At 31.0% G+C, this 24,329-nt stretch overlaps 1 protein-coding gene across 4 annotated transcripts in view; it reads right to left on the bottom strand.

Annotated features, from left to right (window-relative positions):
• Nucleotides 1-24,329, bottom strand: part of LOC129971348 (protein trachealess-like) — a 242,393-nt gene that overhangs the window by 62,702 nt on the left and 155,362 nt on the right. Inside the window, exon 1 of one of the 4 annotated variants that reach the window (XM_056085024.1) lies at nt 3,894-4,049. The exons of the other annotated variants lie outside the window; for them this stretch is intronic. Within the exon in view, the coding sequence (XP_055940999.1) occupies nt 3,894-4,006 (113 nt within the window). The 5' untranslated portion in view covers nt 4,007-4,049. Of the gene's footprint in view, nt 1-3,893; nt 4,050-24,329 lie in introns of those variants that run through there. 4 annotated transcript variants of the gene reach the window in all.

The raw sequence follows: 24,329 nt of genomic DNA, 5'->3' as shown, positions 1-24,329 counted from the left end.
TAAGACCGCAATCAAATCCGTCTAGCTCAAAACGTTTTTAAGTTATTTTTGTAGCAGACAGATGGAAAAACAGGAAAACAAATTTTTGTATTATATCTAACTCAAGGATATCTAAAACGTGAAGGTTCTTCAAAATCTCGAATATTTTGACATATATAAAAGTTTATTAGGAGGATGCCATCAAAGTTAAGAAAATTATTATTTTTTTAAATATGCTTACTCTATGACAGAAGTCATACAAAATTTCTTCTATTTGATTTAAAATAACAAAAAATTGATTCGAACATATAATGGCATTTTATTCAAAACTGGAAGCATCCAGGACATTTTTTTTAGAGTCAAAATTTTGTATAGTCTGGATTAATCCGAGATCATTTGACTGCAAATTAAGAGTACCTACTAAAAATAGCTATAACTTATACATAAAGGAATCTAAACAACATTTGATTATCAGATTTTTAACTTTTAAAGACAAATATGACAATTAGAAGATCAAGACCGGACAGAGACTAATCCTCTTATAATACAGAACTGTCCACATAACATGAAACATTAAATGTTGCGTGGAACTATATATTTATTTGTAATATTCAAAGAAATTACTACACTAAATATTAGAAATATTCACTATAGAATCCGTATTCTATGCATGTTTTAATTTGTTAAAGCAAAGTAATACTTCATTTTGAAGCATCACGAGCTATTTTGTGATATTTTTTTTTACAATTATAAATTATGACCAGACATTGAGGACGAACTTCAACTAGTATGTCCCTGTGCCACAGACATAGGAGGACGTTTGAATCCTAATACCTGAAAATTGGATTTCGAGCAACATATTGAGATTTTACTGCCCGGCTTCCGTGGCTCAAAAATTTGTATAATTCTTCAGACGCTATTAAAAATTAAATCTAATTAATCTGGAAAGAATTAATTAGAACTATTATCTTATAAGTAAAAAATAAGACATATTATTTGAAAATAGATACCTATCCTGTTACCTGTCTCATTTTATGACTGGCGTTAATACACATTATCAAGGTCCTTAAGAAAAGTGCAAGGATACGCGAAATAGAATTTAAAAACTTTTAAAACATCATAAATCTGAATCACTTACATTATAAAATGCCATTATATTTATAAAATATCAAATTCCTTCTAAGTTAAAATGTTTTTCAAATAACTATTGAATACTGAAATTTCTCTCGTCATCTACGAGAGATATGAAGTCATGAAAAAATTGGAAATTTTTAAATTAACAAGGCAAGATGGAGAAGAAAATTTGAAAGAATTTTACCTTCTTAACGAATAAAAGTACTCAATGAAATGAAAGGCATTTGCAATTAGACATGAAGACTGAAAGGTCCTTATGTTTTGATGAAATCCAACGACATATTCTTCTGAGAGGAAATATTATAATTATAATCTATTAAAGAGTTCTTTCTTGCATTTTAAAAATCAAAATGTTGATTAAAATAATTTATGAAGGGACCAGAAGCTTTGAGATAAATTTTCTTTTATATTAAAATGAACATTTTTAATGGATAGGGTAGGTAATGCAAAATGATTATAAGATGAAGATTTGATTTGTCAAAATGACATTCTCCCAAAAATTATATCGTGTTTCAATATCTTCGTCCTAAAAATAATAATGCAGGATAAGAAATAATAAATAAATAATGCGTGACGGTATATTTTTGACACATAGAATACATAACACAGTATTTTCGAAAATTGAGTCATTTAAATTTTATTGTTCAGTTATTACTCAAAACAATTCTAAAACAATTGGGATTCGTCAAAGAAAGGAAAGATATTAAAAAAAAAGAAAAAAAAGGCTGTTCAAGAGACAACAATTTGATTTCTATTGTTAAAGATGAAACTTCCCGAAAATCTAAGAATACGACACTAATATCATCAGGTTTCGGTTATCAGAATGAGTAATTGTAGCCTTTCTTTTTGAGCGAATAAAAGAGTAGAATGTTTCTGGGAAAAACAATAATTCTTATCAACTAGTTCCTCATGATTTTACAATTATTTTCAACAATTAACTTTCAAATGTAATGCGAAGCAGTACCCGATTTCCAAAATAGAGAGTATTTATCTGATATATCCGTTGCAAGAACAGGAATTATATTAATTAGCTTAAAATTTATGAAGTTGGAAGCTTGAGAGCATTGTAGGATTCGCTACTCGCATTATGTAATTATAAATGTCCTATCAACTAAATATATGGAGAAAAAATTGATTCATTGACATATGGCAGATTATTTTTGAGAAATTTTCAGACCGCCATTCCTAGTTCATCACAGAAGCGATGTTTTCTTTAAAAGATTATTATTATTGTTGTTTTTTCTTGCTTATCGAAAGCGTATGTTTTTTAAAGACATCTACGAAAAAAATGTTGCTTGACCTCAATGAATATTTAATACATGATTATGCAACTGATTTCTTAATTATGTTTTAAAAAGAACTCATTTTAATAATGAATAAATAGCAAAATAAGGAATAATAAGAACTCTTTCATTTTTATTGTTTGTATTTTTAAATGAATGGTAACACATTTGATGAAAAATACTACTAAAATATTTCGTATTCACGGTTTTGTTAATCAAACATTTTTAAATTAAAAGGTATTCTAGAGATTGTTGAGGTTTATTAAAATATTCCACAAATGATTCGATTTTAATAATTGTATTAATTTATAAAAGAAGATAAAAAAGAAAAAGTAAACAAAATATGCATTGTTGCTATTTCCTAACAGTATTTTATTACCAAAAATTATTTTTGAAAAATATTTCTTTAATTTAGTAGTCGAACATGATTCATAATGATATATTGTTTTTAATTATACTACTTAATGCTGAAAATAACATTTTTAATAATTATTCCCATTTATTAGTCTATTTGAATAATCATATGATTAAGTATATATTTATGATGTAAAAGCAAGGAACTTTAAAACAAGAGAGTAATGTTTATTATTATTTTTTTTTTCAATTTAAAAAAAACAGTCGATATTTTGAAGGTATTACACATATATAACTATCAAAATGTTAAAAAAAAATGAATTGGATTCTAAACCGTTCGGCACTGAAAATTGGTTTACAAAACAGACATTAGACTAATTTAAAAATAATAACTATCTTCAAAAGAAAGTTTTTATTAATATATTAAAAGTATAAACTATTTTTTCCCCAAAAATCTGGGTTTAAATTAAAAATATTAAAATTGATTGAAGAATTAGAATTGAATTAGAATTTCAATTAAACCTTTAAAATATAATTTTTAGTGAGTATTCAGCCATTTTTCTCCTTATTATATTAATTCTGGTTTAATATTATTATCATATTATTTTCAGTGTTTTATGCTTTTACTTTTCTAAAAATTCTGTTATTTTGCTTTTTAAAAAATATTCTGATTATTTAAAAAATTATTACAAATTTTTCTAAAAAAATAGTGCATAGATAAAAGCCTATTTTTCGAACTCGCTTTTTATTATCTCTTACATTTAGTGTTTTCCGTATTTCATAGTTTATATGCATAAATGTGATGAAATTAGGTAATCCATTTCTTCGAAATTCATGACCAGATGGCACTACTCATACGGAATAATAATAATAATAAAACTCCATTATCGATTATCTAATAATTAAATGTTAACAATTTTAAAACAGTGTATTGTCCTCGTGAACACAATATTATTTAAATTTCTTACTGAATTTTTTCTTATTTATATAAAAGTGTAGGAAACTTTGATCTAAAAATTCCATTTTACCAACATGAAACATTTAACAAAAACATCTAAAAAAGATTCATTTCGCTAATTTTACAAGAAAAGTGCGAACATCAAAAGGAGTTGACAGAGAAAGAAAATTAAAATCGGACCTTACCCCTTCCCACTATCGAACGACCCCGTCGGGAGAGTCGTCCCGAAGGCCAGGTTCCCGGGTCCGGACCCATGAGCGAACTGGCGCAACTGCTCTTGATGGTAGAGTGTCAACATGCGGCCCCTGATTTAATCGGCCGTCTTGTAACGCATCCCCGCTTTGTTCTTCCGAGTCCTTCCTGGCTCGCGGAGCAACTTCGTATTGGAGGCACGTTGCTCGGGAGGGATGAGATTGTGGCGGATAGAAATCACGTGTTCTCTGTTTCTTTTATTATTATTCTTCCTTTCTATATTCTGGCTTTTTTGTGTATGTCGGAATTTTGCTTAGTTTGGTTTTTTTTTTCTTGTCCTCACCAGGATTTCTGGTATGAAGTTGCTGCGAAAGGATTGCATGCCAGCTACTTCTGTTTCCTCCCACGTGTGAAAACCCATTTCTGAAACTTTAACATGAATCGATGATTGTTTAGTTCCCTTTAGTTAGGATCATCTGAGTTTCCTACATACGAATTATAGTGAAGATATTTGATATCTTATTCTATCCTGCATTTGCATTTGAATAATCATATGATTAAGTATATATTTATGATGTAAAAGCAAGGAACTTTAAAACAAGAGAGTAATGTTTATTATTATTTTTTTTTCAATTTAAAAAAAACAGTCGATATTTTGAAGGTATTACACATATATAACTATCAAAATGTTAAAAAAAAAATGAATTGGATTCTAAACCGTTCGGCACTGAAAACTGGTTTACAAAACAGACATTAGACTAATTTAAAAATAATAACTATCTTCAAAAGAAAGTTTTTATTAATATATTAAAAGTATAAACTATTTTTTCCCCAAAAATCTGGGTTTAAATTAAAAATATTAAAATTGATTGAAGAATTAGAATTGAATTAGAATTTCAATTAAACCTTTAAAATATAATTTAAATCAGTTTTATCATCTTATTTCAACCTGACCCTTCATGTTCTATTTTTACTGCAGAAATATTTGCTATCCTTATGCATTATCACAAACTTCTAATGGTTCCCTCGACAATTTTATTATTTATTCAGACTCACTGAGTGTTTTAGAGTCCCTAACATTACTCCAACGTTTCAGTCAAGCATTAACTTTTAATATTCTTGAATTTCATGATAATCTTACATGTAAAGACTATTCACTCCTATTCTGCTGGATTCCCTCACATGTAGATGTACCTGGCAATGAATTGGCTGACGAGGCAGCGAAATCGGCCACCATTCTTTTAAAAGACCCTGTTCCTTTTAACAATATCAAGAGATATATAAAAACCATTCTAAACTTGGAATGGCAAACAGAATGAGACGGTAAAGGGGCAACACAAGCTTCATTCTATCAAATATTCCATTGAAATTTGGCCCAGTTTATCCAACAGAAAATTGGATACAATTATTACCTGTTTAGGAATTGGCTATACTAGACTTACACACAGGCATTTGTTGTTGGGGAAGTCCGCCCCTCGATGCACAATATGTCAATGCCTAATGACAGTTCGGCACGTTCTAACAGAGTGCCCACTTTTAATTCGCAACGAATTCTATGGTTTCATTCCTCTCACATTGTTTTAAAAGACATCCTTCATAAAGTGCATCATCCTTATCTTTTTTACCTTTTTAAAAATGACTGGTTTCTTCTATGTTATACGAGTATTGTTCAGTCTCTTTTAATGTTTCAAAACCTAAACAATAGTTTTTTTAAAAATCCAGAATAGAAAATTTGTAACACTGAACAGAATTTTTAATCAACCTTTTAAAATATCACCATATGCCTTTTCATGAATCATATGTCTGCATATACCTTATAGTTGGCGCTGTATAATCAGAAATGGTTTTAGTGCTAGTAAACTCCATCAAGCTCCATCTTTGCACCGTTACAGTTTCGGAAATTTAAATTGCATTTTAAATTAATAAATATAAATTAATTTCCATGAACTAAGCAGAAGATAATTTCATTTTGGAATAGTTTAATCGTTGCTGATGTTTGTTGTGCTGAAGTTTCTTTTCCCACCAAAAGTCTCCCCACCATCGATTCCAAAGACCGGGGTTTCATAACAAATCACTTCAGTTTCGTTGTACATTAGGATATTGAAACGACATTGAAATTTGCTTAATAAAAGTCTCTTTTTTTACTGAATATTAAATGACTGACAGTGTTTCTTTTGGTACCGACTTCAGCTACTATTTTATTTCATTCCGAGTAAAAAAGAAGATTCGATGACTCATCATTCTCTTTTAACTGCATATTAGAATACTGATGCTACCTGTTTCTCTCATACATATTTGATTAACCTTTGTTGAAAGTTAAAGTTATAGCTTTTTACAGTACCTGTTTCGGCGTTCCTGAGCTGTTTGTAAGTTTTCATCTTTTTAAAACTTTAAAGAAAAAAGTGAACAATGCTCTGTTGAAGAAAATGAGTGACAAACTATATTTTGAATTTTAAAAAAATGTAAGATGTATTTTTATTAAATCAAATTTTTAGTATTATTTTATAATTCAAGGTACAATAGATTATTATTTGTAACAAAATTTGTATTAGTAATTACTATAAGTAACGCAATGGAAATAAAATGTTCATTTATTGTGATTCAAATATTTATATTAACTGCAAGACCTACTTGTAAATGTTTCACATGAGAAAAACAATATTTCCAAATATTAAAAAGGTAAGCGATTAATAAAAATTAGGAATCGAAAGCTTTTTCTTCTGGTTGCCCGAAAGTTACAATTAAGTTCAATTTATAATTAATTTATAGTAAAATTCAACCATAAACTTAAGTTTTGTATGCCGCTTGATTCGTTCTGCTTGAGAACATTTCCTTTCTTTGGGTTTCTTATAGACTGACAGTGAATCTTTAAATTTATCGAATCCTTGAATGAGATGACAGGTTGAAGAATTTATGAGAGAGTTGATTCAATTTTATGGAACCTGTATAAGCGATATCGCAATCTAAACAATTTGTGATATTTTATGACTTTATTTCTTTGGTTTTCTATCAGTTCTTCTGATTTATTTCTTCTTCATATTTTATCGTGACTCTTCACTTTATATGGTTTAACTCAATGGATTTTATGTGCGAATTCTATTCTGCTGTTTTGTTAGTTTCAAGATGAAGTAATTTAATTTAAATATAACGCACTTTCAAGTTTGGCTTCAATCTCTTCCTCCTGAACTGTTTTTTTTTTATTTTTTCTAGGCAATTTTTAAGTTATTTTATTCAAACTTCGCATTAAAAATTGAAGAAATTCTCCAAGAAAGTGTAGAACTCAAATCCTATCTCCTGAAGAAGGATTCATAAGAAAGTTGAGTGCCAAAACGTCACGATCACAGAATTTTTTTTAATCATTTGACTTTTGCTAAAATTTAATTATGAAGTTAGCTAAAGTTTTACAATAATTTCGTATACATCATTATTGAGCTCTTTGTATAAAATACTTCCTGATGTACATGGGATTCACAATCTGTGCATCCGTTTTATCTGCAATAATATACATTTATAAACCGAAGCATGCTAGCTGAAAAAATAGTTTCTGCTATGTGGTATCTTTTGCTTTTTTAACATTTTCTATGTCAAAAATCAGAAGACTGAAAATATACATCATTATTCTTTCTTTGAATATTTCTAGACCACATCATTTACCATTGAATAGTTTCGATATTTTATTCTACAAATGAAAGTGGACATTATCTGTGAATGGTGGTCGTTATGAATGAGAGGGTCGTTATGAGTAGAAGTTGATCTGAAAATAAAAGGGAGATCGCTAACAACTTCCTTGCAGTGAATAGATGCAATGGAATTTTTTTAAATCTTATTATTGATATTTTATCTTATTATTATTTTTCAAATATCTTATTATTGAATCGTGCGTTATTTTTTAATGGCGATTTAGAAGCTATTACTAAATTATTGCCTTTTTAATTTTAAACATTTTTTTTTTTTTTTTTTTGAGCTTGAAGAAAATATAAATTCTGAAATGAAAAATATATTTTCATTTGACGTTCATTCTCTTTTTGACATAAACACTTCTACAAAAATTAGAGACTTATTTTAATAAATGAATTTGGGAAAAATCATTTGTTCATGAATTTCAGATGCAGTAATAACTATAAAAATGAACAGCAAACAAAATTTTTGAAATTTAGTACTTTATGATAAAACAATTAGATAAGTTTTTCATTTTTTAATATTCAAATGTTATTATGAGATATTTATTCCTTTCAGAAAGCTGCTATTCCTTTTCTTTTTTTTTTTTTTTTTGCTATCAAATGCCCATTTTAATTATGTGTCCATGATTTTCTGGCGCTGGCGATTTTAACTGCTATCAGCACAGACAAAAAAAATAATAAACAAAAGTAATAAATTATGTTAAAGTCTTGACCTATTTAAATTTTCAAAATAAGATTTAGAACACATTTTCGAATATTTTAATTGTATTTAGTCTTAAAATAAATTTCTTATATGAAAAATTATCGAAATAATTTAGTATAAGGATTGGAAATTCATATAAAAGCAACTCATTCAAACTGTGAGTATATTTAATTTGCATAAACCTTCCATTAACATGATCTTCAAAGTTCCAAAAATAAAAGCGCAGTCAAATGATCTTGTTTTCCGAAACGATAAACTTATGGATTATTTTTCTATGGAAATCTTTTTGATATAATCTCTTTAAATTATTCTCTAATGAATTATGACAAATTCTTCTTGTTGTAATTAAAATATTATTAAATGATTTTTCATTTAAATTATGTATCGCTTCGGATCTATTGGCAATTAAATGTTCACGATTAAATTGCTTTTCTTCAACTCAGTTAAACACATAATGCAGAAAAAAAATGGTGATTTTATTCGAATCTCTCTCAGTTAATTACTTGTAATAATACTGTACTCTTACACAAGAATAATAATTTGACATGAATATATAGATAGCGATGAATGATCCCATATTACAGATAGTATGAAAATATCGAGCAAGATATTTGTCTTTTGAAAGGTGTATCAGAAATAGATTGAAATCAATTAAAAATTTGAAATAGCAATCTTGGAGGAGTAAAAAGATGATGCAATGAGATGCCACTTTTTTAAAATCTTCTTTCAATTAAATATCAAATCCTGGATGAAATTAAAGTTAGAATATTTAAATATTTCGAGTCAAACTTACAGTTAAAAACAAACATTACATTTTTCTCAGATGTAGTACAACAAAACAGAGAACGATCGAGAGCAACCATTATAAAAATTCTTCTGTAATTTGCTTCAAAAAACTTTTCACCATTTTAAACTAGAGTGAAATTAATGAAATATTCAGAAATCCTTAAAAGAATAGTGTAGAAAAAAATACTATTTATGTTATACCGAGCTGTTGTGTTAAAACACTTGCCGCACAAATCACATATTCACTACACTGGTGGCAGTAAAAGGGCCATCCATTAAAAGTAACAATCGAGCAATTCATGCAATATATATATTTTTTTTGTTTCAAAAGACCTATCGCCGACAACCAGAGTGAAATTAAACCGAAATTAACCAAGATTCTGGGTTACAACGCGAATTAAGTAGATACATTCCAACTGGCAAGTAATAATTCTCGAATGCCCATTGACAATGACCGATCAGCTTTGATTCAAAGCATCACTCTAAAAACCTCAGCCAAAAGCACGTGTCATTACGGTTGGAGGATCATTAAAAGGCAAAATACGACTTCAGGTTGCCCTTTTTCACTAATTAACCCACGATTGCGATTAAATTTCATATCGATTCTACATCGTCCATCACTGTCAAAGAGTTACAAGAAATGGACAACTCGGAGCTCCAATGGCGAGCGGGAAACGAATCTGATACTGTTGCCGCCTTTGGGAAACGAAATGTTTTTGTCTCTAAATTTTTGATTGATCTCGCTAGCTGCAACAAGAGAAATTATACCAGAGCTCTCAATGAATTATAAATTATCGTCAGATTTGATCGATCGGAGGAACTGATATGAAAAGAACACCGAATTGAAATTGGTTTCTTAGGTTATTTTTGGGTGATGGGCGCTCTGTGAAAGCTAAATATGATTGGAAAGCTTTCATTCAAACATTTAGGCTTACGTTTATGAGAGAAATATTACGCGAAATTCATTGAAATAATTTAAATTGTTTCATTGGCTTAAAGTTGCTGTATTATTTGGTGCCATAAGAAGCCAAGTTTTTGTTAATCATATAAGGGTTCCCATAACTGAATATTCATTAAAGGAAAATATCTCAATTTATTATAATTTTCTTTTATTACAAAAATATTTTTTCAAAATAAAACAATTAAATTTGAATCTTTTTTTAAATATATTAATAATAATAAAAAGAAAATAATTATTTACAAAAAATTCTGTTCTTTTCAATATTATTATTCAGCAAAATCCCTAAACTGTTGAAATTGTGCAGAAAGGAGCTTGATGGCAAAAGTGTTGTATAAAAAAGGTACATCGTATTTAAAAAATGAGGAGCAATTTTTTTATTAAAAAAAAATTATTTGCAAAAGAAAGTAGAAAGATATCGTTTGCATAGAGAGGATATATACAGTTTTTGTCACGAAACTGGCATTTAGTAATTACATTATTTATGATTTACATTAAAATGTTTGCAGCTGTCGGAGTGACGACTTACTTTGAAAAAGATAATAGTTGAAGTATCAGCTTAAAAATAAGTATGCTACATTCAAAACTGCAGCTATAGGACGAGAAACCACGCTCTTCACGTATGTAAGTAATACGTAGTAATTCAGTTGGTACGGTAGAGTAATAACAAAATACATAATATTAGTACTGTATAATGGTAAGAGAATGTGTAATGAACGGAAATATTGTTGTTAAAACTGTAATGCCGTCTGAAGTTCTTCTCCCGAATAGAAGATGACACATTAAATATTTTTAAGCAATTATTCCGACATTGCCTTATTCTGCGTAAAGCATTGCTGCTGCAAATGCAAAATCTTCAGGTAGTTTCAATTGTAAACAAGAAATTTACATTTCGAATTAAAAAAAAAAGACAGTTTCGTTTCTATTCTTTCTGTACTAAGGCATTTTCTGTGAACAATGTTTTTAAGAATGATGTATCTTACAGCGGATTAGTTTTGTGAATCGATGGTTTCGTACTTTTAATGTGCATCATTTAAATACTGGAAAAGCTTCTACAAAAAAAAAAAAAAAAAAAAAAAAAAAAAAAATGTTGAAGACAAATGCTATGAGAAACTTTCCAAACCCTATTAATATTCTGCTACGCAAATTAAAGAAAAAAGATCTCATAGGCGTTCATCTTATAATAAAACGCATCTGAATTAATACCACGTAACAAGTGCCTTTGGAACTAGCGGAAAAAATACATACACATTTTAAAGATTGTAATTTGTTGCTTAGTACATCATTTGCTCCCAAAAATACAAACTGCAGGCCCTTTAAAAATTTCAAAAGATAAGCAATATTTGAAAGAAGAAGGCGAAAAACAGCGAATTTATGAAGCGTTCTGGATCTAAAAACCTATCCAACTGAATTTCAAATTATTTCCTACCAAAACATTCTTCCACCTAGATACCCCCATAAATGAGAGCAGCAAGTGGCAACTGATGAAAGTCCACGATGCAACTCAATAAAACAAACGTATAAAAAGGCCATAAAGGATACGTTTCATCCAGACCATTCGACATCGACCTCCCGCCTGGCTCCCTACCCTCGACGTTCCACGGACGGAAGTTAAAAAAGAAAAACTCTACCTCAACAGAAAAATAAAACCCGCCAATAGGACTTGCATCAATCAAGTTTACTCCAGCGTCTCGGAGGACAACCCCAAATGCTTCCCGGTGAACAACTGTACGCATTCCCCGGTTGCTCAAAAAAAGTACACAAGCGTACATATATATTTATATCCAGCCATAAGAGTGCGAGAGAGTTGTAAAGAAACACGAAGTTGTAGTAGTTTGCAAAGAATGTGAGAACTGTCTGTGGGAGTGTGAAAAATGAGTCTCCCCATAACACTTGCCTCATCACGGGAGAGGAGAAGTTTATATAGAGATGGATAGATATAAAGCCGAGATGATTCGAGCAGCAGAAAAATAAGACACGTAATAAAAGATGTAATCCTCATAAGGCCAATAGAGCTCTTTTCTCAATTTAAAAAGTTAGTGATCCGTGCTGGAAATGGACTTTGAGTGCATTTTATAAAGCACGTATATTACTTTAGTCGATTTTTATAAAAAAATATCCTGATTTTTATTCACTCTTTTTCTTAGGTATTGTCATATTTATTGAATAATAGTCGTCTTTGGCGATTAACAGGTTCTCCAGGGAAACTGGCTATATTTATTTTTTGTTAAGTCATATAAATAGAACTTCTTGTCCATGATTCTGTTTAATTGTAAACTATTAAAGTTATGTTATTTTAATTGTCTTATGTATGCTCTCTTCATTGTGAACATGAACCTATCCAATGAAGACCAGTCCCATTGCATCATAGTGCTATTAGAAACGTTAATGTCCGGATTTCATAATTTTTGCGATATATTAAGTTTTTTTTAAAAATTCATTTTGTGAACTACGCAGATATTAAAACAAAAACTCTTCTTAGCTTTTAACGATGGAAAAAAAATTATTCGATGAAGTATTTGATGAAACAATATAAACGGTTTGTATCTCAGAGAAACAACGTAATCTATTGTTGGAAATTAAGCAAACATATATATATATTTAAAAAGTTGCAAAATTCAAAAAAAAAAAAAAATTGCTCTAATATTAAATTAGTATTATTGAAAATGTAACTTTTGAACTTTAAGATAATGTAAAAATCATTTTTGTGTTGCAATATTTTGAGAAATTATGGTAGAAAAGTGTTGAAGTTTTGCTTAATTTTTTATTACTTAAAATTTTTTTTAAAAAATCGTTCCGATTAGGCACATTTCCACCCTCCAAAATGTATATGCACCAAATTTGGTAGTTCTAAGTTAAACTGTCTGCTCTGCAGAGCGCCGATGCTCACACACACATACATTCATCTTCATCATTAGTAAAGGACCGCGATAACCTGGTGGTAAGGTCTCGGCTTCGGAGCTGGAGGGTTTCAGGTCTAGACCCGATTCTGTCGAAATACCGTCGTGTAAGCGGGTATGGCGAACGTCAAATCCGCCGGTGCCTAACGTCCTCTAGCTGGTCCCTCCTCTGAAACTTGGGGAGGCAGGTGCCAGCTCAGGTGTCATCCACGCCATCTGGCCGCAGTTCAAAATGACGAGGTCTGGCCCAAAAATAACCCTGTTGCTTTAAAAACGGCACTTTAATATAATTAAATTGAATCATTATTAGTAAAATAACATAGATTAGTGAAATTGATAGGTCTGAAGTTTGTATTTTAATGCCCCTTTCAAATTAAACCCAAGTAGTTAAACATTCTAAGAAAACATTAGTACAAAAGTATTCTTTTCTCTCGATTCTAATGTTCAGTCTAGAAAATTTTCTTTATTAAAAATAGATTTAAATATTTTCAAATACATTGTCCCTTACTTATATTTTAACGTACCGCAAAAAAATGTTTTGATTTTATGTCTTCCATAGTAATGCATCAATTGTGTCATTAGATTTGATAAAATGTACAATACATACCGTATAAAGTGATGTCAAACGAAACATTGATGACACAATAAGGTTTAACTTCACCATTTTCGCAACATGCAATTTTCATAAAAAAACTAACAGAATAAAACTAGCAGGACTTGAGTAAAAATTTCTGTCGCAAAATGTAGATTTGCTGAAAACGTACATCAATAAAATCATTGCTAGTTTAAGGAACTTCAATAAATTGTAAACCATCCACTTCATAAATAGTAGAATACACTGCCTAAATGATCAGTTAGACGTTTCAAAATGCGAAGTTTACAGAAAATGCAGAAAATATGAACCATGCGGCGATTTTCACAATTTTCTTTAAAGTGATAAATCCGTTAAGGTAATCCATTATGTTGTAAAAAAACATTTGAGTTATCAACTTTTGGAGGGGTTCCCTTACTATTATTCTAACCATTAATACACAATAGGATTAAAAAATCTTAAAATGAAGTTCGGTGATCTTATTAAGCACCTGCGCACACATTTTTTTTATAACAGAAATAAAAAGGACAGATACTTTTTTTTATTCACAACATTACTTTTATACATCTTTGCGGACTAACGTATTTAGTTAGAAACTCTGAAAAGGTAACTAATACTTGAAACTTGATTGGCTGCACTATATTTCCTTTCACAATATATAAAAGTTTGTGCAAATACGATTGATATTCGGCTTTTATAACTAACTGTCATTAAACATTCTCTCGGTGACAGTTTTGGATCGCCTTTAACAAATTATTCTATTTTAATTTCGGTTAATTCATAGCATTATAGGATAACTATTCATCAAAACATTCAGTTAGAAAAATAACTTTGCATAATAAAGAATTAGACAGGAATTCCTCGCGGAATGAGTGTGTTCTATAAGATAAACAACTCAATTTGTTTCACCCATAAATGGCAGTCGGTAATATCCTCGACAAGGTTACGAGGAAATCAAAGCGTAACCATTATGCAAGAATTTTTTCGCTGACTCCAAAAGCCTTGTTCGAGACCTTCCATTATATTAATTTCTTCATCCGGAATTACACTGAACAAAAATTTGAAAGGCGAGTTTGAAAATTCTGGACTTCTTAATAAAAACATGATGTGTAAATGGACCCAAAGTGGAGTTTTTTGCATCGCCAATTGCTCCAATTAGGTGTCAAAGGTCGGCGTTCTTAAGCGTGAAAAATGATGCATCCTTCATTAACAACAATTACAGGAAAAGTTGAACCGGTTCCGAGAAGGATCTTAATTACTGGTTCAGGATAGATATGCAGTTTATAAGCGCTTAATAATTCGTCGTTAATTTGTGACCTGTTCCCCTAACGAGACAGTTCTGCAGTTACGGTTGTGCTCTTGTATGAATAAAAAGCGAATCAGAGCCGAGACATAAATGATGTGGGATTACAGTTTTTTTATTTGGGGGGGGGGATTTTGCTTTTGATTGTTGAGATAAATGAAATATTGGCCAAGTATGCTTTTACCATGAAATATCCGTTACATTTTTAATATAGAATGTGCCTTGCAGGTGGCCATCTCATCGGAAACGTTTCCTAACGTCTGCACCTGATTGCCCTGATAATACCAAGGCAATTTGTAAACGAAATGTGAGAAAAATATAATGTAAATGAGTAATGAAAAATATTTTTCTTTCCGCTGAAAACCATAATGCTGATGATCTAATGAATATTAAAAATAAATAAATAAATTATAAAAGGTATAAAAATAAATAGTAAATGTATGACGTAAAAAACTTTTTTAACAACTTGACATCACGCTAAATGCTACAAATGATATCGTCTTAGACCATGACATTTTATGTGTTTCTTCTTGTTTTAATGTTGTTGAGAGAATTCTGTAAATGGAACAACAATTCGATTCAAATACAAAATATCATTATCAAAATATCATCATAAATAATGCTGATTATTACATGTATATATTGATTACAGTTATTGAAATCTAAATTTTAAAGCCGCCGAACTCAACTAAACTTCTTTTGAATTGTTTTCTGATTTGTTTATTAGACTGCAATAATAAAAGAAGCAATTCCCTCTCACCCAATTATATTAAACTGTCATTGGCTCTAGTTTAAAATATTGCATTGAATTCGGGGCATCATATATATATTCCTTTTTTTGAATGACTTATGGTTTATTAATGACTATTGAAATACAAGTGTATTAAATAAAATTCCTGTTAAATACACTTAAGGCTCTACCATAATTTTTGAAGTTCACTATTAAATGAACACAAGATAACAATTATGATTTATATGAAAGATGGAGATGACAAATTCAACAAAGAAGTTTATCTGCAGCTATAAAATTGATATTTTTATGGAAGCCAGAGAAGTCTATAATTATTTTGCTTTCGTAATTTATGTACAATTTCTAGGACTGCCTGTTAGTCTTCAATTCTATCTGCAAAGATAATGTTGATAATGTCTCAGATAAGTCTTTTATTTATTCCCTTAAGATCGCAGGCGATCGGGAGAATTGAAGGAGGTTTGGCACATGTTGATACTGCAAGAAAGTTTAATGTGAAACTGATCTCGCATTGTCCAAAAGTGTCAGTCCGAAAATTCAGTATCAAGAATTCTTGCATCAGACTACCATGTAACTATTTCTGCAGAGGTATTTTTTGTAGAGGTATAACCTCTGCAAAAAATCAGTTTCAGCACTTTTGAGGTCAGGCTAAGGAGGACGACTTCTGTGCCTCCAAACTAATTCTGAGCATCAAGGAAAAGAATATCAGTTACGACAGTGCGAAGATATCGTCACAACCAAGAATTACATGCAAAGAGTATCCCAACCAATGCGTGTATCCCAACCAATGTTGTGTGAAAAATGTTGGTTTATGTTGAACAAATAGGCACGTTTTCCTTGACCAGACGGCAATGGACCTTTGTACTTATTAAAATAGGCCTATATTTTTGCTGTAGAGTGATTCAGATCCTAAGCGGTGATACAAGGCACATGAGGCCATCAATCTAACATTGTTGAAAGTCTCAGTTGCAGTGGTGTTTGAATCATAGTTTATACTGGAATTTCTTTGGCTAGTCGCAGTGACCATGTGCTTGCTCTATAGAAAATAGAAAGACAACCTTCAAATCCGTATGTTAAACCATACACTAGAGCTATTATGAAAAATTCATTCTATTGAATGATAATGTTCGATTACGCCGAGCTTGTTGAGTAATACCTGATTTTTAAAGTTTATAACGAATGTATTTGTCAGCTGATTTATTTTTTTCTTAATCCCATAAAGTTCTTTGAGACTATCTCGGAAAGCAGATGAATATTTTAAAGTACCTCTGAGGTCATTAAATGAACATAAAGTACCTTGTATCAACAAATGAAGATCTCTGAAGACATTTTAACAAGCATTTCTCCATAAGGGGTCATTTCGATGTCTGACAAATTAATGGAAGGTGTGAAAATCGGTGCCACGTTAGGGAAGGACATCTTTATTAAAACTGTTGACTGATTTTTTTTGAAATGATTTAATTTTAAATTATGCTAGGAGTTAAAATTACATAGAATTCTATAAGTAATTGTTTAGTATGCAATAGTTCCAGTTTTCACATTTCGATGATCATTTGCTAGCAAATTCAAAGAAAAAAAAAGGAATCTCTTACTTAATATTTGGAGGCCATCGCATTTTGACGGTTCAGTAAAGAAGATTTGATTTGTGTTTCTCGTGCTTAAAAGTTTGTTATCGTTAAATAGTGCGTTATCACATATCAAATTAAATCAGTGCACAATATACGAAAGCATATTTCGCGAATATTAGCATTGATGAGTTACTGAACTTTCAACCTGGGAACAACAGCTAATTTCTAAATCGTTTGTAATAACCATACTTCTAATTAAAAAATCCTGAATGACATGAAGAATATTTTTTAAATTAATAAATATAAATAAGAAAGAAAGAAAAAAAATACTAAGTATAAATTTTTATACAACAACCCGGTTTTAAAAGTATTGCCAATTAGACTCAGTTACACTATCAGTAAACAGCCATTATTTTATGGATCTCTTCACTTCGGTGTAATTTGCAGTGCAATATTCACTCAATTTCACTCTATTAAATAATCAGAATGCACTTAATTTTGGAGAAATATTCTAAAAGAGTTTTTTCTCAATGTTTTTTTGCATTCAACCTTGGCTCAAAATATACTCTTCGCCGTTTCTTAGAGAGCAGATATTTCTTATTAAATTAATAACTCAAGATAATTATAAGCAATTAACAGGTTATTCAAAATTCTATGTTTCTTTGACTTTTGCAGTTTTAAATTTCTTGATAGTGCAAATAATTTTGGATCTGAAAACAAGCCACATACAGGCTAAAATGTAGCTGTTTCATGTAGCATCAAGGACAAGCCAGAAAGCACTTCACTCGATTGCTTTTAAACCTTTCGATTCTTTTGTTGTGATCCGTTTCCCATCAAAATCATGCAACGGAAAACGTTTTCTTACATGCAATTCTCATTTTCATTTCGGATTGTGGTCAGGCCGCCGCAACTTTCACCCTCCCGGAATCGATCTCTTTCTCAAAACGTAATGAAATGCATTGGCAAGAAAATATCAAAAACGGAGCCAAACAAGGAAGGGCCTTGTGTAGGCGTCGAAATGACCGTAGGTGTAAATCAGTCAATATGGAAATGAGGACGGCCGCTCCCCTGGTCATCAAAACAGGAGTTTTTTCCCGTTTTCCCTATTGTCATTTCTCATGAGTGGTGACAGGGGAAAGTTGACCCCTGGGAGTTCACCGCTTCCTCTCCCCCAAAACATTTCTGAATTTGTGGTTCTTCCTCACTGTAGCAAAACGCATGCCATCAAGGTACAATGGGCTTTCCCTCTAACATGTGTTACGCCAAATTGGCTGTGTCATTGGGGCGAATGGGCGCTAAGAGCTGGGTTTTGAAGAATTTGTTTCAAGGATAGTATTCTTTAAAAGTGCAGCGGGAGGAGGGGACTGGGGTAGGATCTATTATAGTTTTTTTTTTTTTTTTTTTTTTTTTAATGAAGTAGGTGATTTAAGATCTCGTAATCATATCAAATCGGCTAAATGATGGCTTTTATTTTTCCTTATTTTTTTTAACCTGACGTATTTCATGCAGATATAGAATTTCGTAATGGTTTCTAAATCGCCCCTTTATATGCTGGAGTTTCAAATTTTACACACATATGTTTGCCGAAGACAATCTGCTGTTTAATATATTTAAAGCTTAGTTATTAATAATTTAATTAAAGTTTTATTCAAAAGGAATGGTAAAAAAACTTGACAAACTTATAAAAATGAATAACACAAATTAAAATTAGAAAAAAAAAAACATGTATTTAATTTCAACGCATGAATAAAAATATGTCTTTAAAAGTTGCTTTTACTGAACTTATTTTTTGTTCTGTTTAATAAATCCGATGTTTAAGTACCAACGAGCTCAAAAATTCTTTTCTGTAATGGACTTTCTATCTGTCTGCATGTTAAGACGGCACATTTTCACTTAGATGTCAGAGTCTGACATATTCTAGTATAGAATACTAGTGCCAAGGGATTTTCAAGACTTTTATACATTTTTCTTAGAAATTCAACTCTTTAATGAATGAGAAAAAAAAATTTTTTTTTCTTCTCAAAACTATTCTTCTCCAAGCTGTTTTGTCATTTTCGGTAAATTTATCAATATCTTTTTTAAACATTGAAACAAATGAAAAAGAATCAAAAGTTTTTTTAAAGCGTCATGGAGATCCTTATTCAATTTCTTTTATCTTTTATATCTTTTGCAAAGTGTACACATTTCTTTGAATATATTCTATCACAGTAAAAATGGGTGCTGCCAGATCTTTTAAAAATATAGGGTTAATCGTAAGAAAATCAATAGTAAAAATAAATTTTAGTCAATAATTATTAGCTTATAATAGAATATTGGTATTGTTTAATAAATAACTGTTTAAATTATGGTATGAAAATTTATGCATTGATGAAAAGGAGGTTTTTTAAAATTATTATTTGTGTTTCTAGTAATACTGACAGAAGAAATTCAGATAGATGTCTTTATTATAATCGTCAATCGTCTTTATTATATAGTCAATTAATTTTCATTGCTTTCATATGAAATGTAACTTTGCAGTTTACTTCAATAATTTACACATTGCATGGTATGGCATGAGTCTCCCTCATTTTAACAAGCTGCCGTTTAACAAACTTTGCTGATGGGGGGAGGGGGGCTGGACATTTCTTCCATTGGGGAATTCTAACTGATATTTATAATCTTAAAACTTTAATTAAGGAAATAAATGGCGATCGATCTCTCACTAATCTCATTCATTCACAAAATAATTCATGAATATTGCTTTTTTACAACCTAAAAATAACCATTAAAGCTTATCAATGAACTGGTCATCAAAATTTAATGAAAATTCATGCGGGCCGTGCTACATAGTATCGCTCGCCATTGAGTCAATTAACAATGCATTGGAAGTCTTCGGAAGCTGTGAAACGTGTGAAAACGACTTAACCCTACTCGATGACATATCTGAACTCTGGCCTTTGCCGTGCGGAGGAAAAAGCGCCGCGGCTCCTGTCCATTAAATTGCAGCCCTGTGAGAAAATAACAATAAAGACGCAAAAAACAAGAGATGCCTTTGTGGAAGCAAACCAGCAAGTATTTAAGATAAAGAGCTCTTGTCCTCGCGCATGCTTTGAATTCGTAATGGTGTTGGTAAAGTCTGATTCGTGAAGGTTTATCGCCAATTTCTAATTATGCAGATGGAGAAAGGGAAACAATCAGCACCGAATGAAATGGCCCGCAGTCTCGCCCCACGCTTGATGGAATTAAAACCGACGATTATGTTTCTGAGAGTCTTTCAAGTCATACCGGGAACTTTAAGTAATGGAGTGGTGGAAAAAAAGTGCTCTGAGATCAAAGCACTGACAGGATCATGCGATCGGGAATAACACCACGGACACGATATCGCAATGTTTTTGTGACGAACTACTCATTAGAAGCCGTTATACCAGACCATTTCCAATATTGGGAATGGCGAATGATCTTTTTAAATATAGTTTGCAAACTGCATTGAAAAACATCTTTGTACAGTCGCGATCTATCAGATTTAGTTACTAATTTTGTTAATTGACAAGGATTTAAAATTTGTTTTAAGTACATTGATCCATTCACAGAACAGTATCAGAATCGTTCCTTTTTAACGTCCAGTCCAGTCATCAGGAACTCTAGCAAACACGATTACTCTCTTTATAAAATCATTAATGAGCAATCGTCAATGTTTTGCTCATGTGATGGCCATATTCATTTAATTTTGCAATGTAGTTATCATCTGGTTTTTATTCTGTTTAAACCTTCCATTTGAATTTTCTTTCCTTTAAAAAATGAACTTCATAGCTATGAATTTTGAAATCTGCCCATTATCTGTATGCCAGCAAGATGGATGAAAAACAGTTTTTATAGTCACTATTTTAACATAATTAAAAACCTCTATGTAGACATTTTTCACAAACAATCCAAATAATTTAAAATGAGATCACAAGTGAAAAATCTAAATACATTACATCTCTACAGCACACTTAAACGTATAAATTATTATTATTAAATCCACACCACTTATTAAATAAAATTATTTATGATTTACTTTAAAGGATTATAACACGGTTTTTCTTATATCATTGAATTTAAATGGATAACCGGTCTAGTTATGAAAATTAGATTCCAGATTTTTCAAGTCGAATAGCTTGAATGCAGAAATTCTTTTCAAAATTTAAAAGGCAAATAGGCACTTTAAATTAGATAACAAAAAAAGAAAAAGAACATGAATGAAATTTAGCAACTTATTGCTTGGTGAAGATTTACTACCATTCTTAAATAAATAATGATACAGTTATGATCTATGATTCCGTACTCAGCTATGTATCGAAAGAAATATATCGATTGGTGACCCTTTGGTTACCGCCATTTCTGCCGAAAGTTTACGGAAGCGAGACAAGAGTGTAACTGCCTGCCAATCCATCACAGCACGTCAAGCGGCACATTAATGCACATAATTCGGGGTTTAGGGCGGACGACGCCGGGCACGGTTCGAAGTGCTCGTTTTTAATTTCTTAGGCGAGTGTTTTCAAACGTTATTAAAGAGGGGTGGAGTGTAAAGTCTCGTACTGAGATATTAAAAATGTAAAGGCTTTCAATTGTAGAGATTTTACGCTGTGTAATGGGTAGGGCACATTACCCAAAATGGTATGGCACTTACAGAGGCATTTTTTCCCCCTGTTCTTAGTACTTTAATGTACACAGATTGGTACTTATATGTTAAAGAGGCTTGCAAGACTTTTAGGCTTGCAAGGAAGAAAGAAACTGTAGAAGATTAAAATGCCTCTCTCTGATTGAATAAAAAATGCATATAAACAATGTAAGCCAACGGGTGGAAAGACGGTGGAAGATAATAGGTTACAGAAAAATAAATGTCAAAATCATAGTTTTTGTTCTCATTAATGTATGATTTTTCAATCCCACCATAATAAGGTTATATATATATATATATATATATATATTTCTGCCAATTTTTGCTTTAATTTATGAAGTTACACTGACTTTTATATTTGGATTTATATATTTTTTATGTTATTTTACATCTTTAAGAGCTATTTTCCCAAATTCTAATTTTTGATGGATTTTTTTTACTAAAAATCTCATACATTAAAATATAATGCATATTTTTTGTTCAAATTTGGTTTAATAATTTCTCAATGTGTTTTTATCTTTTTTAGTTTCTGTCTTAGAAAATAAGTAGTTTATTCATTTAAAAATATTTTATAGTTGTTTTAATACTTCGCAATGTTAAAGGATTAAAAAGTATCATGCTATTTAACAATGTCAAACAATATTTAGAAAGTGGAGAAAAACACAGCTTATTTTTTCTCTCAAGAATTAAGTAAGGTTTTTCTTAAACTATGCAAAATTTAAGCAAATCATTTGACAAAATTCTAAATTAAAATATTCCGCTTAATCTCTCTCTCTCTCTCTAAAAATAGGGGAAATGGCTTAACAAAAAAAGCCATTTTCCCTATTTTTTTTAGTCCGTTAACTGGTATACAGGATTTCATAAATGCTTTTCATTCCTTTTTATGCAAAAAAAAAAAAAAAAAAAAAGTAATTATTTTAGAGCGTTTTTTAAAAGATTTATCTCGAACGTAGTCATATACCTTATCAGTACCTTTCAGGCGTACCATGCTCTTTCATCAAACGAACTTATAAGCCGAGACCCAGATAGTTATTTATAAGCAGTTATGTTTTACAGATTATTGCGTTTTAAGAGGAACAGCCTGCGTTTATGCTTATTATCTTCCATGATAGATTTGTTTATGCTTATGAGAAGAATGAAATTTATTTATTATCGAACAAGTTCTGTCCTTTTTAAGCAAATTATCCATAATTATGAAATGATTAAATGGTTTTTCTTCCAATTAATTATCAAATGGAAATGGCTTTATAATTATTAATCACGGTGGCCCATCTCCCCCCCCCCCCCGCTCTACTAACATGACATGGATGTTTAAGAATAAGTCACAAAATTCTTCCTCAATTCTTTTACTTAATTCAAGGTTTAAAACTCACATAAGAATTTAAAAAAAAAAATGCACTTATGCATTGACAAAGTCGCGCATCCCTCAAATACATATCAACTGAAACCAAGATTTATTGATATACAATCCTGCGGAGGCGCATGCGGATCGATGCGGGCAAGCACTTATGATAAATCGTTTTACAATCGAAAACAACAAGGAAAGGAAGGAGAAGGTATAAAACCAGTGTAAAAAAAAGTACTGCATCCGTACAGGTGAATCCACGGTTTGAGGTAATACCGCTTCGCCGAAAACCCATTTCTAACCAAAATCGCAAGCAATACATGGAGGCCACAAATCCGCAGATTTTTTTTTTGTTCACCTCCACCCCACCCCACTCTTCACCCCATTGGGAAGCGATCAAATAGGGGTAGCTCAACCCCTTGTAATGTTACGCATCACCGCAATCGTGGAGTTAAGCAGTTATATTGCGCCTTTCCCCTCATTGTATTAATAGCCGAGTCTGTATCAGGATGATGAAGGGGGTTGTGCTGAGTACAGAACGTTTAAGGCTGCACTCAATGGGAAAAGAAGGGGAGCATGCAAAGACACCCTTCTGCGGTTTCTAAATAAGTGCGTATCATTTCAAACCAAGACCAGACGAACTTTCGATTCACATTCAAAAGTTTTAGTTAATGTTCAGGTGCAGGTACTTATTTGGATTGATCAGTGAGCGGTAGGAAGGAACAACATTATTGCTCATGTGTTGAACTGGAGTTGAAACAAATAGCAAGAAATTTTCAACAGAATTTTCAACCTCTTTGTAACGTCAATGGATGTTGGACGAAATTTTCACATCGAGTCAGAAATCGCGGCACTTTTTGAAATGGCATTGATAAATTGAAAGTAACATGTTTTAGATTGGATATTTTTATGCTTGGCACTTTTCTTTAAAAAATAATACATCCGGTATGATCACACCCAGAGCAAATTGCTCTGGGTGTGATCATACCGGATGTATCAGACCGATGTATCTTATATATACCAAATAATAGGTATTAAAAACTTCAGCTTTAAAGAGTTTTAATGGAAAAATTCACTTGGAAAGGAATAATCGAAACTGATCTGAAAGATACAAGTGCCTCATCTCACACCTCTTGATATTTTACTGATGTTATTTTGAAGTTCCAATATTGAAGAGCTCAAACAAGCTAAAGGGAATAAGCCAACA

Source organism: Argiope bruennichi, chromosome 6 (assembly GCF_947563725.1).
Source record: "Argiope bruennichi chromosome 6, qqArgBrue1.1, whole genome shotgun sequence".
NCBI classification, from domain to species: Eukaryota; Metazoa; Arthropoda; class Arachnida; order Araneae; family Araneidae; genus Argiope; species Argiope bruennichi.
This window is presented reverse-complemented; position numbering and strand designations above follow the sequence as displayed.